This window comes from Gambusia affinis, linkage group LG01, assembly GCF_019740435.1.
Source record: "Gambusia affinis linkage group LG01, SWU_Gaff_1.0, whole genome shotgun sequence".
NCBI lineage: Eukaryota > Metazoa > Chordata > Actinopteri > Cyprinodontiformes > Poeciliidae > Gambusia > Gambusia affinis.
Window position 1 is genome coordinate 31,530,822 of NC_057868.1, and position 13,754 is coordinate 31,544,575.

At 37.3% G+C, this 13,754-nt stretch overlaps 2 protein-coding genes across 7 annotated transcripts; both read right to left on the bottom strand.

Moving 5' to 3' along the window:
• Nucleotides 1-711: 711 nt before the first annotated feature.
• Nucleotides 712-9,692, bottom strand: LOC122833562 (calcium-responsive transactivator-like). 3 transcript variants are annotated; one of them, XM_044121235.1, is made up of 11 exons: nt 9,555-9,692; nt 8,680-8,756; nt 8,511-8,595; nt 8,241-8,373; nt 7,617-7,850; nt 6,852-7,013; nt 5,490-5,591; nt 4,570-4,662; nt 4,300-4,419; nt 4,092-4,219; nt 712-3,442 (listed from the first exon to the last, which is right to left on the bottom strand). In XM_044121235.1, the coding sequence occupies exons 1-11, from the start codon at nt 9,621-9,623 to the stop codon at nt 3,422-3,424; spliced, it is 1,224 nt and encodes a 407-aa protein (XP_043977170.1). In that variant the 5' UTR covers nt 9,624-9,692; the 3' UTR covers nt 712-3,421. The 3 variants fall into 3 exon arrangements, with proteins under 3 accessions (XP_043977170.1, XP_043977189.1, XP_043977179.1); XM_044121254.1 differs by lacking the exon at nt 7,617-7,850; XM_044121244.1 differs by lacking the exon at nt 5,490-5,591.
• Nucleotides 9,693-11,317: 1,625 nt separating this feature from the next.
• Nucleotides 11,318-13,625, bottom strand: LOC122825765 (protein LSM14 homolog B-like). 4 transcript variants are annotated; one of them, XM_044107490.1, is made up of 9 exons: nt 13,436-13,625; nt 13,181-13,344; nt 12,979-13,105; nt 12,665-12,844; nt 12,455-12,538; nt 12,334-12,371; nt 12,213-12,264; nt 11,825-11,951; nt 11,318-11,729 (listed from the first exon to the last, which is right to left on the bottom strand). In XM_044107490.1, exons 1-9 carry the CDS (start codon nt 13,554-13,556, stop codon nt 11,585-11,587), a joined length of 1,038 nt encoding a protein of 345 aa, XP_043963425.1. In that variant the 5' UTR covers nt 13,557-13,625; the 3' UTR covers nt 11,318-11,584. The 4 variants fall into 4 exon arrangements, with proteins under 4 accessions (XP_043963425.1, XP_043963418.1, XP_043963357.1 ...); XM_044107483.1 differs by having other exon boundaries at nt 11,318-11,735; XM_044107422.1 differs by having other exon boundaries at nt 12,213-12,371.
• Nucleotides 13,626-13,754: the final 129 nt, after the last annotated feature.

The window sequence follows — 13,754 nt, forward strand, 5'->3', positions numbered from 1 at the left end:
TTGTTTTGCAGAGTTTATCTTGGATACTTAAAATAATAATAGTATGTCTCTGTTTTTCTTTCCTGATATCCACAGCATTCAGCAATTCTCAATTGAACTCTGACACCCTCCTTTATCTTTATTCATCTTAATATCGGTCAAAATAAAAGTTCATTCACAAAATAAACTTGAATGTTTCTCACTTCTAAAGATCTTCTATTCCTTTTTACATCAGTGTATTTCGGGGATTTTATGTGACAGACCAGAGCAAGGTGGTAGGAAATAAGGAAAATAAAACTTGCGTATGATAGATTTTTTTTTTAAATTTAAATCACAAATGTCTTGCTTACACTTGCAACCTTGTAACCTACCTTGCATGATATTTACATTCCCTAATTTATGACAAATATTACTATTAAATCTGAAGAATATATCATTTTACTAATTTTATTGACATTTCAAGGAACAAGTATGACATTTATATATCAATAAAAGTACATGTATATATGTAATTATTCTAAGTAATTTTGTGAAGTGTTAATTGTCTTTAAAATTGTAATTAATAAAAACACAATAAACAGAATTAAGCTTTTGCATTCTCATTGGGCAAATTCTGTAATAAAAAATTACAATACTGACTGAACCCTAAGTATTCATTGACAATAATCATCAAATTAAACTATGTGACTTGTGGATGTTTCTTGGAAAAAAAAACAACATACAACCCATATCTAAAAATGCTTAAGCCAGTTTATTTTTAATTACCAAATAGTAACAAAAGACATAAGGCAACAGTCTTCCAACAGACAGATGAAGGATTTTCAGATTTGTATGACCCAGATCCAATTGGACTATTTTCTTCCGTAGATACAGAAGAACATAGCCAACATACACACACACCCACACACATACACACACACACCTGCACACCCACACACACATCCACACACACACACACATTCAAAGGAAGTGCTGTTTACACTTAGAAGTGAAGACACAAAACAGAATTGGGGGAAAAAAACGTACCAAAAACTCCATTCACAGTAATATGAGATACAGATACCAATCCATTACAGCACAGCAGAGCCATGATTGTCAGAGTTGAATGGTTCATTGACTATTTGACTGCCAGCTTCTTAACAGGTACTGCAAAACAACTGCAACTGTTCTGTTAGTCTGCAGTCTGAGGTAAATTAAGTTTTAACAGGACCACACCAATAATCATTAGATGTTACTAATCCCATTTAAAAAACCGAAAGTTTGAGGTGCTTCTTGTTCTTCTTCTTCTGCTTCTTCATGTTTTATGAAAAACAAATTAGCAACAATCATTAAGCATTAGGATGGATAGATGGATAGATGGATGGATGGATGAATGGATGGATGGATTGATGGATGGATGGATGGAGCACACAAATTATGCAAAATGTTATCAAATACCACACTAGTTGTACCACAGAATTGCAGAAGGTCAGGACATAAATAAGCCAAGACAACTTTACTTTGCATCAAGTAAACATCAAAGGAATAATAAATTAGACATTACAACGTTGTAAAACACAGATGAATGTATTGCACTTACTGAAGCAATATATGCAGGATATGACACTGCTCAGTTTCTGGATTACTTTGGCTTTTTGAAGATCACTTGCGAACCAAAAACAAACTATGTTAAAGAAATTACACAATATGTTGACTGTAGCTACAAAATAAAGTGCAGACAAAGCAGCAACCCAAGTACTGAATGGCATCCTCTTAACTTTGCATACAGCTAGAGATTAATCAATCTAAAACTTGGCTAATGGACTGAGGTTTTTGTAAAAATTTGAAGTTCAGATCCCAGTTTTAAGCAATTATGATTTCTATTTAAAATTGTAATAGAATATAACACAATAACAGCATTCAACGTAAATTTGTTGGACTTCTGTTTTAAGAAGTAAATGTATACTAAGAATAGAGGCAATGTTAAACTTTACTAATACTTTAAAAAACAAAGACAATCTGATTAGAGTAATGGCAATTTAAACTGTCTTTATCATTGTATATCAGAAATTTGTATGGTAAAACTGGCTAAGTAAGATTACTAAAAAAGTTGTCTCTATGTGCTAATGTTAGGATAAAGGTTAGCACATCATGTGTATATTTTAAAGCAGGGCGTTTTAAAGTGTGGGGTGCCAGACCTCTGTGGGGAGGGTGGGCACAGTGGAGGTAAAAGGGGCAAAGGGACTGACATAAGATAAAAAATAAATCAGAAATCTTAACTGCAAATATTTAGCCAACTTGATCCAGCTTTTGCGAGAGACAAAATGGTAAGGTTTTTCATCGGCTGGGTTTTCAGGTCCAGATGCTTCACTGCCACAGTGGTGTCTATAAAACTCCGGGAGATTTTTTAGTGTGGCTAGTTGACCTGAAGTTGTTCATACTTTTGTCACATTTCGACATCTCTTAGGAAACACTATTTAAACTTCTAACATCTCTTTTTGTGGCTCAAATTTATTTTTGAACATCTAATGCTAGAAAAAGTTAACTCTAAGTCTTTTTCACCTTGCAAAATCAATCACAAAAAGGCAGAGTGTTTCTTAGCAACTTGGTAACACTTTTGTATGGCGCATTCACTAATCAAATGAAAGGTCGGAATTTTGAGTTTCTGGCTGTTCTGTCATCAATTATGGCAGTTTGAGCCGATTAACAGCCAATTACCCAGTCCATCTCTGCAATATGTTTAAGCAGAGCAATGCCACTAAAAATGGTTTTGAAAATACAACTACGAAGCTCATTCTAGACAAGTATACAGTGTTTATCAGTGAGCTACTTATTGGGTCTCAGACGTATAAAACGTGAATGCATATAATCTTAGAGCTCACGGCAACACATCACAGTTTGACTAACACAGACAATAGCCTACCCCTGATTTTAAATAATAACTAATTTTCATAAAAATTAAATTCCCTTCCCCTGAAATAAAACCCACACACATTAACAATAAAAAGGATGTCTCTTTTAAGGTTAAATTTTGTTTTTATGACCTTCCTTTTCAAGTCCTTCCCTGTGCCTAAGACAAAAACTGAAATGCTTCAGAAGTATCAAAAGAAAAATCTCCTGGCTCTTTAAAGGCAAAATTATAGGAAAAAAAAGACACATTTGTAACACTGATTTTCTTCCTTGTTTAGATGATTATTATGGCTGCAGAAAAACTTAGAAAAATTTCCAATGTTGTACGTAAACGGAAATGCTTTCCCTTTACGCGACTCTCTGTTAAATCAGTGTAGAATGGAGGAAAGCAAAACATTTATTACATGATTTAATCTTGGTCAGAATGATGATTTCTAAAAAGATAATAAATCTGGTGAAGAGAGATCTTCATTTCTGTACGATGAGGAGATTATCGTTGAAGCAAATAATGGCAGATGTTCCTTGAACAGCAAAACAGCGTGGTGCTTTATTGCTAATAGTTTCCATACTGACCCTGAAATTGGGAAGAAAATTAGACAATCATGAAAATGTTAGTGTTTTAGGGGGGAGTTATGTTGTGTTTTTTCTGTTAGAACTAAAAGAACTAAGGTTTGTTTATTGTTGTTTAATCTTGTCTAAAACTAGGGGAGTTTCATGAAACATGAAGTCCTGTCATGTTTATTAACAACACTCCATCCAATGGTTTAAATTACACTTGGTGATGTAATAAGGCTTTGATGTCATGGAAACCCTGGCACTGAAGTGCTGGACTCAGGTCTTCATTGTAACGATGGCATCACCTGAGCAATATGACTCTCAGCGCACATTATACTGTGGGTTTATGCAGCCAACCACTTTGTGGTTGAATTTTCTAATCAGTTCCACTTATTTCAACATTTGACTGTGGAATATTCTGTAATGTAGGAGTCAAAAGTTTATGACAAGATTTATTATAAAAGTGGGTTTCCTATCCATGTCCCACACTTGAAAGGTAGCAACCCATTTACCATTTAGAAATGTTAGTAGAACCAGACTACGAGTTGGATTTTTAGCAGCTGTGGGAATAGAAATGGTGGGAACAACTGAATTCAAAGATTTGGAAAGTAGAGCAGATTGTTTTAGGAAAGTAATGATAAATGATTAATGCTTTGTTACTTTTGTACCTGTTCATAAGAGTACGGTCTCTGAGTTTGTGCTCCGGGACCGCCTTGGGAAGAGCGATAGGATCCATACTGTTGGCTCCTACTCTGCTGATACTGGGAAAACTGGGATGATCCGCCATGATTAGGACCTGTGACAAAGATTCGAGTCATGAAGAGTTTTTATTTTGTGGATTTGTGTTTGACTTAATACTGTTGGATAATTTCTCACCATATCCTTGTGGCTGCCCACTGTAGCCCTGCTGAGAGGAGAACTGCTGTTGGCTGTAAGGCTGTTGTTGACCAGAGCTCTGCTGATATAAGGTCTGCTGTTGATTGTACTGAGAGTTACCTGAAAATCCACCAACAGCAACTCTTATCAGCATTTAATGATAGGTTTTCATTCTAATTTACTTTTAATGCATATAAAGGAAGTGACTGCACAGAGTATAAACAAATAATAACAATAACCTTTAAAATTAAACAGTTTGTTTGAAGTTACCTCCTTCATAGTAATGTTGAGAAGACTCATCAAGCGACCTGTCATAGCCTTGGTCACCATATGAAGACTGCTGATAAGAGTATTCTCCAAGACCTGTAGGGAACATGACTCAGCACATGCCAAATCCGCTCAACTGTAACCATAGCTGCTAGCACCCAAAACAATAATGATCTTGCTCATACAAACTGAAGCACGTAATGAATGTATACAGTAACAAATTAAAAGCAAAAAACATCCTTCAAGGCACAAAAGTGCCACAGTCCAACAAATTAATAATTTGTCATATAATTTTATATGTTTGGTAGTAAAAAAAAAAACTGCTCTAAATAAATTAAATGAATAAAATAAAGATTGGTCTAGTTTACAGCAGTTATTGTCCTGCCAACAGAGTTTGACATATTAGCTATATTTTTATGAATCCCACATTTAATAACTCAGTCATTTATTATATATATTATTATAATTTTATACTTATGGATATACAGAAAGTATTTTTAAGTGGATTTTATAGAATTAAAACATCATTAGTTGGTTATAATAAGTTAATAACCAACTATCAAAAAATTTATTTATTTATGACACTTTTGGCCTTTGATATTTTCTAAGGTTTCTTTTTTTAAACAAGAAACCACACACACACACACACACACACACACACACACAAAAGAAAACAATGCATGGAGTTTGTACTCCATTTACAACTCCAATGTACAGCGATGCTTGAATGCTGAAATTTCGGCACACCAAAGGGGTCAGTATGGACACAGACATGCTGATTTACATAAACGGAAAAGTTGATTCGTAAATTTGACTCAGGTCTGTGAAATTGTACTGGAAGGGAATAGCATGAATTGTAGTGGGGGCAGGGTACGTATGTCTTTCAGAGCTGCATATGAAGTTAATGAATGGGAATTTTTTACCATCAGCGTAATACTGCTGGTTTATGGGCTCGGTGGAGCTCTGAGTGTGTCCATACTGCTCTCCGTAGCGTTCGTCTTGTCCCATGTAGTGTTGTGCAGTTTCTGTAAAACAGGCGACACGACCCTTGATTACAATTTTTTGGACTAAAAAGCCACCAAAATAGACCCTTAAATAATGTTGGTAAAATCATATTATTCTCTTTATATGTATGTATGCATTTTTAGTATAGTTATAGAATTATTTTTATAAGATAGTAAAATAACATTTTACATTTAAGTTCTGTCATTTCTTTGGTATTGACCTTAAGCTGCACTTTCTCTGAGGCAACTCACTAATACCCTCATCCAAAGTGATATTGTAAACTACAGTTAAAATAATTTTCTACAATAATTGTAGAAAATTCTTGAGGAGAATACAATAATTACAAAAAGGCTGCTATGAAAAAAAATGTTGTTATAATATGGTGGTGGTGTGCAGAAACTCCAGATTCTGTCACTTATCAGAAAACCAGCAAAATAAAGAAAGAATGTAGCAAAAAAGACATGCATGCAGAGCAAAATTTCCTTATTAAACTATGTGTCAGACCGAGCAAAATGTACCACAAGAATATATTCCAATCTGAACTACCAGCAACAATTGTAGAACATTGGTGTTATTAGAGGTCTAGCAATTTCCCAGTACCAGACAGGGAAAGGCTCAGTGCTGCAAAGCTTAATTAAAACCACAACACAAAAATAATACCATGCTAGGGTTAATGAGGATGACCAATGTTTCCTTGGAATGTTCAGTCTATGCCTTTAACTACTGCTAATCCAAAAGAAATTATAGGATGAAGCAGGGCTAGAATTAGAAACATGCTGACACAGAATAGTAGGGGACAGGAACCCAATGTGAGAAAAGTGAGACACCTCTATTTCAAAATATGAAAACTGGGATCTAAAATTTTTTTTCATATTCTCTTTCTCTGCTACTATACTGCTTCCAAAGAAAAAAAAATTGCCCTGTTCATAGATTTTATTCAATTTTGAGGAAATTCCTTTCATTTCTTAGATGATTTTTAGCATTTGTAATGTCATGCAGTCATTACGATCCAAAATTGGAGCATTACACTCTGACGGTACTTCTCACACAAACAAATCAATAGTAAATTGCAAAAACATTCATACAACTTCAGTCATGCCGCAACTAAAAACCTGTTTGTGTTTAATGAGGATTATTTTGTAGAGGACCAAACACACTGACATTTGTGGCTGTATATTTACAAAATGTGAAAGGGGTCAGGTGGCATGAATTTTCTTCTGCAAAGCACTGTAACAAAAAGAAAAAAATCACAAATTACAACAGCAATGTCCACCCATTACCTTGCTGAGAGGAGCGGTAGGATCCCATGGGCCTCTGGGGCATCATGCTATTCCCTTGGCTGGACTGTCCCATCATGCCAATCGCCTGCTGTCCCTGATACTGTCCTGCTGAGTGGGCTGAGGAGTGGTGTGGAGGAGCAGATTGTTGGTGCATCATGGAGACTGGGAAGAAGGTGAAGCAGCAATCTCGAACATTAAAGTTGGTTCACAATTTTCTATTCATAAGGCAGTATTTAATGATCGTACACTGGTAGAAATGCAAGGTTAAACTAATTTAAAGGAACTTTAACTGCATGCCAGACACAGGAAAAGGGCAAAAGGCAAGATCTCTTTGAAGAGATTCCTTTGTGAAGGGGTATAAATTAAAAATAAAGCCAGGGAATTAGCATGTAAACTGAAATCCAGTAAAAATACACACACCTTCAGAGAAAGATAGGCTTTATCTTAGCCCAGGTGGTCAGAGATCTGAAAGGCACAAGCCTTTCAGATAAGAAATCAGGAGGCAGAACACATCTGTGATGAACTGAATGTGAAAGGAGTATAGGCTCTCACAGCAGTTATGTAAGTAAGTATGTTGACCAAGAGAACGAGGCATTTGCCATATGGTAAAAAGAGAAAAAAAACCATTCCAAAGTAAAACAATTGATTTTTATTTTAAAAACAACAAAGTAGAAATAGTGTTTTCAGGGGCAAAATGTATGTTTCTTTTAAGAAACATATTTTAAATTATGGATTAATGACTGAGCTTCATTATTCCTGGCTCACCTTGGCTCGACTGCATGTTGAGGTTGCTGCGAGGGGAGGAGGAAGATGAGGGCGTGGAGGAGGAGGAGGAAGAGGAAGAGGAAGAGGAACCATAACCTGTCCTTGGGCCCTGGACCAGGCTACCCTGAGAGGAGGGCGTAGCATGGCTGTAGCCAGATGCGAAGCTACTGTAGGTACTGGTGGATGGAATAGCCAACTGCATGTGACCTGATTGCATGGGGGCATGGCTCGGGCCTAATGACACACAATCAGAGGAGGCCAGTGCACATTCTCATGTGATGTCATGGCATGTTAATCAGCGTACCACATTCAGTTCATCTTAAACAAAAGATCAGGTTGGGTGTAAAATAGTATGAATGGTTGATTATGAGAATAAGATTAAGAGACTGAAAAGAAAAGCTAAAATCACTATACAAACTGCAAAAAAAATAACCATGTATAAGTTAAATATAAACCTAAAGATGTCAGCAAGCAATCAGGTAATTAAAACAGGCATTGATGCAGGCATTAAGTGGCTACATGCAGTACAGTCAGCATTAGATAAGCACACAACAGGTAAAGAGATAAAACACAAAACAATATGTAGCTGAACATGCCAATATAAAATCCACATTTGTCACCAACCATTGCTCATTTGACTCTGCAACATGGGTGTGGGGGTCACTCCTGATCCAGTGCTGTCATTGAGGTTGCTTGGAGCATGTCCCCCACTGTGGCTCATTCTTCCAGGATCAATGGACATGTTGGAACTAGGAGGCTAAAATGAAAAGGATTACAACGTCACTTCATTCCACTGGCTGTTATTGTTTGTAATGCCTGTTTTGACTCATGGATTGGTGCACTAACTGATCAGCTCTGTTGCATGCCTAGAATCCACATGACAGGCAGACTTACAGCCGGTAGAAGTGACTGCATGTTCTGATTAGAATCAGCTATTGTGGCCAAGTAAACAAGATTCCTGTGCAGAATGTGCTGATACCTGGAAAGGTGGAAATTTTTGCAGAAATTTACACGACCTTTGTAGGACTTTGGACTATTTACAACAACAACAAAAGTCACTCACTGTGTGCACTCAGCTGTCTTGCCTTTACTTTGGTAGTCCATAATGCATTGTATTAGATGATGATTTTCATCCAGCATCTGTGGGAAAGATAAAGCAACCTCAATCTATATCTGGCATTTAAAGTGCTTGGAAAATTGAACGCTAAATTGCTTTCCATCTCTCTTGGACAAAGCCATTGAAGGAGCTACTGCTGCCATTACCCACTGTATTGTAGCTTCTGACGGCTCAGTGCTTCTCTGCGCTAACCTATCCTAGACAGAGCTAAAGATGATGATGATGATGTGTGTGTGTACGTGTGTGTGTGTGTGTGTGTGTGTGTGTGTGTGTGTGTGTGTGTGTGTGTGTGTGTGTGTGTGTGTGTGTGTGTGTGTGTGTGTGTGTGTGTGTGACATTACAGGTTGGTACAGGAAGGATGAACAGCAACAGAAATTATGCGTATTGATGTAGATGTGTCTTTGACAACATGCCAACTTTTCACTGAACTTAATCATTAATATCAGTGTCAACTAGAAAATTTCTCTCAAACCCTAGAAATTCGTTCCTTTTTCTTTTCTTTTCATGGCTGAAGCTGAATATTTGCACTGGTCAGACAGCTTGAGTGAGAAAGATAGCATCAAGGAATCAGGTATCCAGTCAGATCAGAGCGCTTATACCGACCCTCACCGTGATGGCTTTATTTGGTTCGCACCTTCGCTACTAGTTGTTGCCCTTTCTTCGATATTCACCTCAGACTATATACTTTCCCTGACATCAACCACTTACACCCTCGTCCACAGCGACATTTAGCTTTAAATGACGCGACGCTCCGAGTTTTTTCTTATTTTTGGTTGTGTTTTGATTTTATTTTATATCTATATATAAATATATATATTTACCTTTTGGATGGTTTGCTGTGTCACCTCCCCTTTACTCCTGGGACGCGTCGATGAAAACGCCACAGACATGTTGACATATGAGACATAAAAGCGCTCCTTTTATTCTAATATTTATTATCTAGAGCGCAGCCTTCTATTTGGTTACATAGTTTCTGCACAAGAAAAAAAAAGGAGGGGGTTGGAGTGCAAAATTATGATTGTTGTGATGATAGGAGAAACAATGGAGAGCTCATCATGTATCTGGATAGAAATAAACACGTGACTTTGCGCAAAGCGTAATTTATGGTCTGAATTTAAATAATAACATCATGAAGAAAGTGCTTATGTGCGGAGGGACATCCCTCTGCTTCCTCCGTTGGTACAGCCCAGGCTCTGGATAGGCTGCCGCTAAATGGGGTATCCTTGAATAGACAGGCAAAGAAAGCTGTCTGTAGAGGGCTACGTGCGCTGTTCAGGGCACAGAGAAGCAATTACTAAAGTTGCTTTCAGCGCCCTAATTGGTTTGTGTGAAATGAGTTCTGTCTAATAATGTAATTTGTTTCAAATGACATTTGCTTTTAAAACAGAAAATCCATGTTATCAAAGGGGATTCGACGAAAACCTCAAAAGTGCGTCGAAACAAATTCAAAAACCAGGAGGTTTTAATAACTCAAATGAAAACGTCATTCAAATTCTATATAGCTACATAGACAACCCGTGATATATTTCAATGTGTAGTTTTTTCTTCTTTTTTTAGATAAACTTTGTACATATAGTGGAAAGCCAGAGTCCAGTTTCTCAGGAAACAAAAGAATGTAATCTCAGACTGTACACTTTATTTTGATCTATTGCCACACCTTCCTCTTGATAAGACCCCCACAAACTTTCTTTGGGGTTCAGGTCAAGCAAATTTGTTGATCAAGCACAGTGATCAACATGGTAATTAAATGAGCTGATTGTTTTGTGGGAATGCTCCAAATTCAATTGTAAAATTACAGATTATTCAAAATTGACCTCAAGCAAATTTGCCTCTGTGAAACTTTTCTCTTCCTTCACAATCTGGGGTCTTGATTTTTCCTGAGCAAATTGAACATTTACCTGAAAACAAGGTCTTTGGACACTGAAGATTTCAGTTTTTCCCCAACTTTGACATGGTGGAACAGGAGTAAACTGACAAAATGAATCCAACAGTTGTATCCCACAAGTCTGTTTGTGCCTCAGGCACAAACTCCATAGGATGCAAATTTCCCCAAGACTCTGGACTGAGCAGCACTGCTCCACAAGCCATCCGGTTGTGGTCAATTCTGTTGCTGCGTTTTCTCTCACAATATGCTTTTCACTTCAACTCTTTAACATAGCTGGGAATCCGGTACTGCTGGAAAGGAGTCATACTTCCCCCATGATTTTGTAAGCCATGTTTGTAAAAAAAACTCCTCACCGGGTCGTGTCTAATGGTTGATTCACTGAAATTAAGCGGTTCCAGCCATATCCCACTCAAAGGAAGCATTAGCAGCTGTTGGAAGAACAACATTTCTTAAGCTGGCCTGGGATCACCTTTGGCTTTCCCACAAGGAACTGAACCAAGTGACTGCTGAGAAGAAAGTCTGGGTCTCTGCCCTCACCACCCAGCAGAAGTCAATTGAAGGACATTAATGCTTCAGGGAATTTCTCATTTCAAATTCCAAGATACATGCAGGCCTAAATGCAAACATGGGCAAATTAAAATCGAGAGAAAGAATCAGTTTCTCAAGTTTCAATTTCAGAAAAAAAGGTAAGACTTTGAATACAGATTTAACTTCATGTTTATATTTACAGTATTTGACAATTATGCAAGTGCTCAAATTCAGACAAAAATCAGTTAAACACTTCAAATGGTGAGTGCCTCAATCAGAACAAAATTACATTAACCAAGTAAATAAAATATCTTCCAGTACATAATCAAACAAAAAAAACAAAAAAACTAAAGAATTTTTTTTATTCTTGGCAGTAAAGTTCAACAATAAAGAAATGGACAAAAAAAAAAAAAATCCAGATGAAGTTTTCAGTGGTCTTCACACCTGTCCTCTCTGGATTCTGTCTAAAGCTCCTCTTCCTCTGCGTCCAGTAAATGTACCTCTTAAGCTTTGTCCTCTTATGAACCGGCCAGTGACTCCAAAAGTCTCCAAATTGCGCTTCCGTTCCTCAGCCCATGTTAATCTGAAACTTAAGAAAATAAATAAAAATACAAATAGTGAAAACCTTAAGTTTATATTTAAAAAGGGAAAAGGTTAGATTTTAAGAGAAGGGATTACCTAAGCCCATTATCAGAGGAGACATTGTCAAAAAAAGACTTTGCTTTGTCATAGTAACATTTCGGGCTAAAATCCTCATTCTCCAGCAATGTGTGCATCCTCGCTTTTGCCTTCTTAATGTCTTCATCTGCATAAAAAAAAAAATAATAATAATTAATTAATAATTTACTATTTTAGACAAAACCCTCAGGATGACTTTTACAAAAGAATCTGGTTTTGATCAGAAAGAAATTTACTTTTGAAATATTATTTGACAGCACTTTAATTCATGTGCCCTGGTTGTAACCCCACAAGTGAACTGTTGCAGAACTCCAGACACACATGAATCTATTGTGAGTGTGCCTTAGTAGCTACTGCAACAGCCAAGTCATTTCAGATTAAAACAAACCTTTTAGGTTCCTTTTTTCCTGCAACTCCCTCTCAAGCTCCTCTTTGATAAACTGTGCATTGGATGAAGCAAAGTCAAAGTCTGTATCAAATTTGAGAATAGGTGATGGAATGTTAGCCACCATTAGCTGTCCTCTACCACTGCTCTGACGTCGAGGTGCTAAGGAGAATTAAAAAAAAATATATAATTATGTTAGAGCTCCTAGGAATAAGAATTTTACTTTCAGATCTTAATTTTCCTACCTTGCCTTCTTCTGGCCGGTGGACGGTCAGTGTTCTGCCGCTGTGCTTCTGGTCGATTAGAAATCACACCAGAACCTGAACTCCCTTTAACACAAAAAATAAAAAAAATATACCCACACATTTCTATTTGTTTAAACTCTACAACTGATTTACAATGTAGACATTCAGACTAATGGTTTTCATTTAGCTCAAGTATTACAGGAGGCTTACTGGTAGCAGGGTCCTTTTGGGGCTGGGAGTTCACTTTCCTGGTCCTTGGGGGCCTCCTCCTATTCCATTGCCTTTCCTGGGAAGTAGTCAAACCGCTTCTCTGCCTTTCTACTTGGATGGTTTGGACAGCCTTCTCTACCATGGGGCCCCGTCTGAAATGCAGGTCTGAAAGGAGAGGCCCTGAATTGAAAGAGCCAAAACACTATTTTAAACACCTCCAACAGCCAAGTTATTTCAGATGAAAAACCTCCAAAAGCTCAAGGGTGGTTATAATGGTTAGTTTACTTCATATAAATTTGTGAGAGACTACTTGCCCAGTCCAAGAGCAGCAGCATACTGCTGGCTAAGAAGAGAGCTGGCAGCAAGTTGATTATAAGCAGGCATTCTTACGGGGCTAAACAGTCCAAGACTTGAATATATGCCTGAGCTTGAACTGGATGACTGAAAAATACATAAAAATAAATATTAACACAATCATGACAGGCGCTTGAGTGATGCACTTCTTTCCTACTTTACTTGTATGATTGCTGGATCTGGAGGTAGGCCATGATAAGACCTTGGAGATTCACACAGTGTGATATCCTTGATGTCACTTCCACGGAAAGTTATGTACTCATAGACATCGTCTTTAGGGGACGTTGGTCTTTCAGTAGGACGCCCCTCTGTTCCAAAACACTTTACTGTGCATAAAGAAATGTTATTTTCACAATCTAAACAAATCCTCCAAGTAATCTTAAAGACATCTCTTGTCACAGAATCGATTGGACTCACCTTTTGCCAACACAACTGTGGAATTATTTTTGTCAATTGTGTACAAAATTCCCTCATAACGATTTTGGGCCTTTGAAAGCAACCCTATTCTACAGCCAATATATGGCTTTGAAGAAGCCATGGGTGAATAATCGTTAGAACAAGTGCTATGAATTGTTTTACTGTCTTACAAGACATTGCACTGCTTGCTGAATCAATTTATAACCATTTGCAGGAGTGCTGGAACCACGCCCACCGATTGAAGTTTAACTCACCTGATTGTTCAAGTCAATCACGTCACTACTGCGGTAGTGAAGCGATTCCTAGTTTACAGGGATAA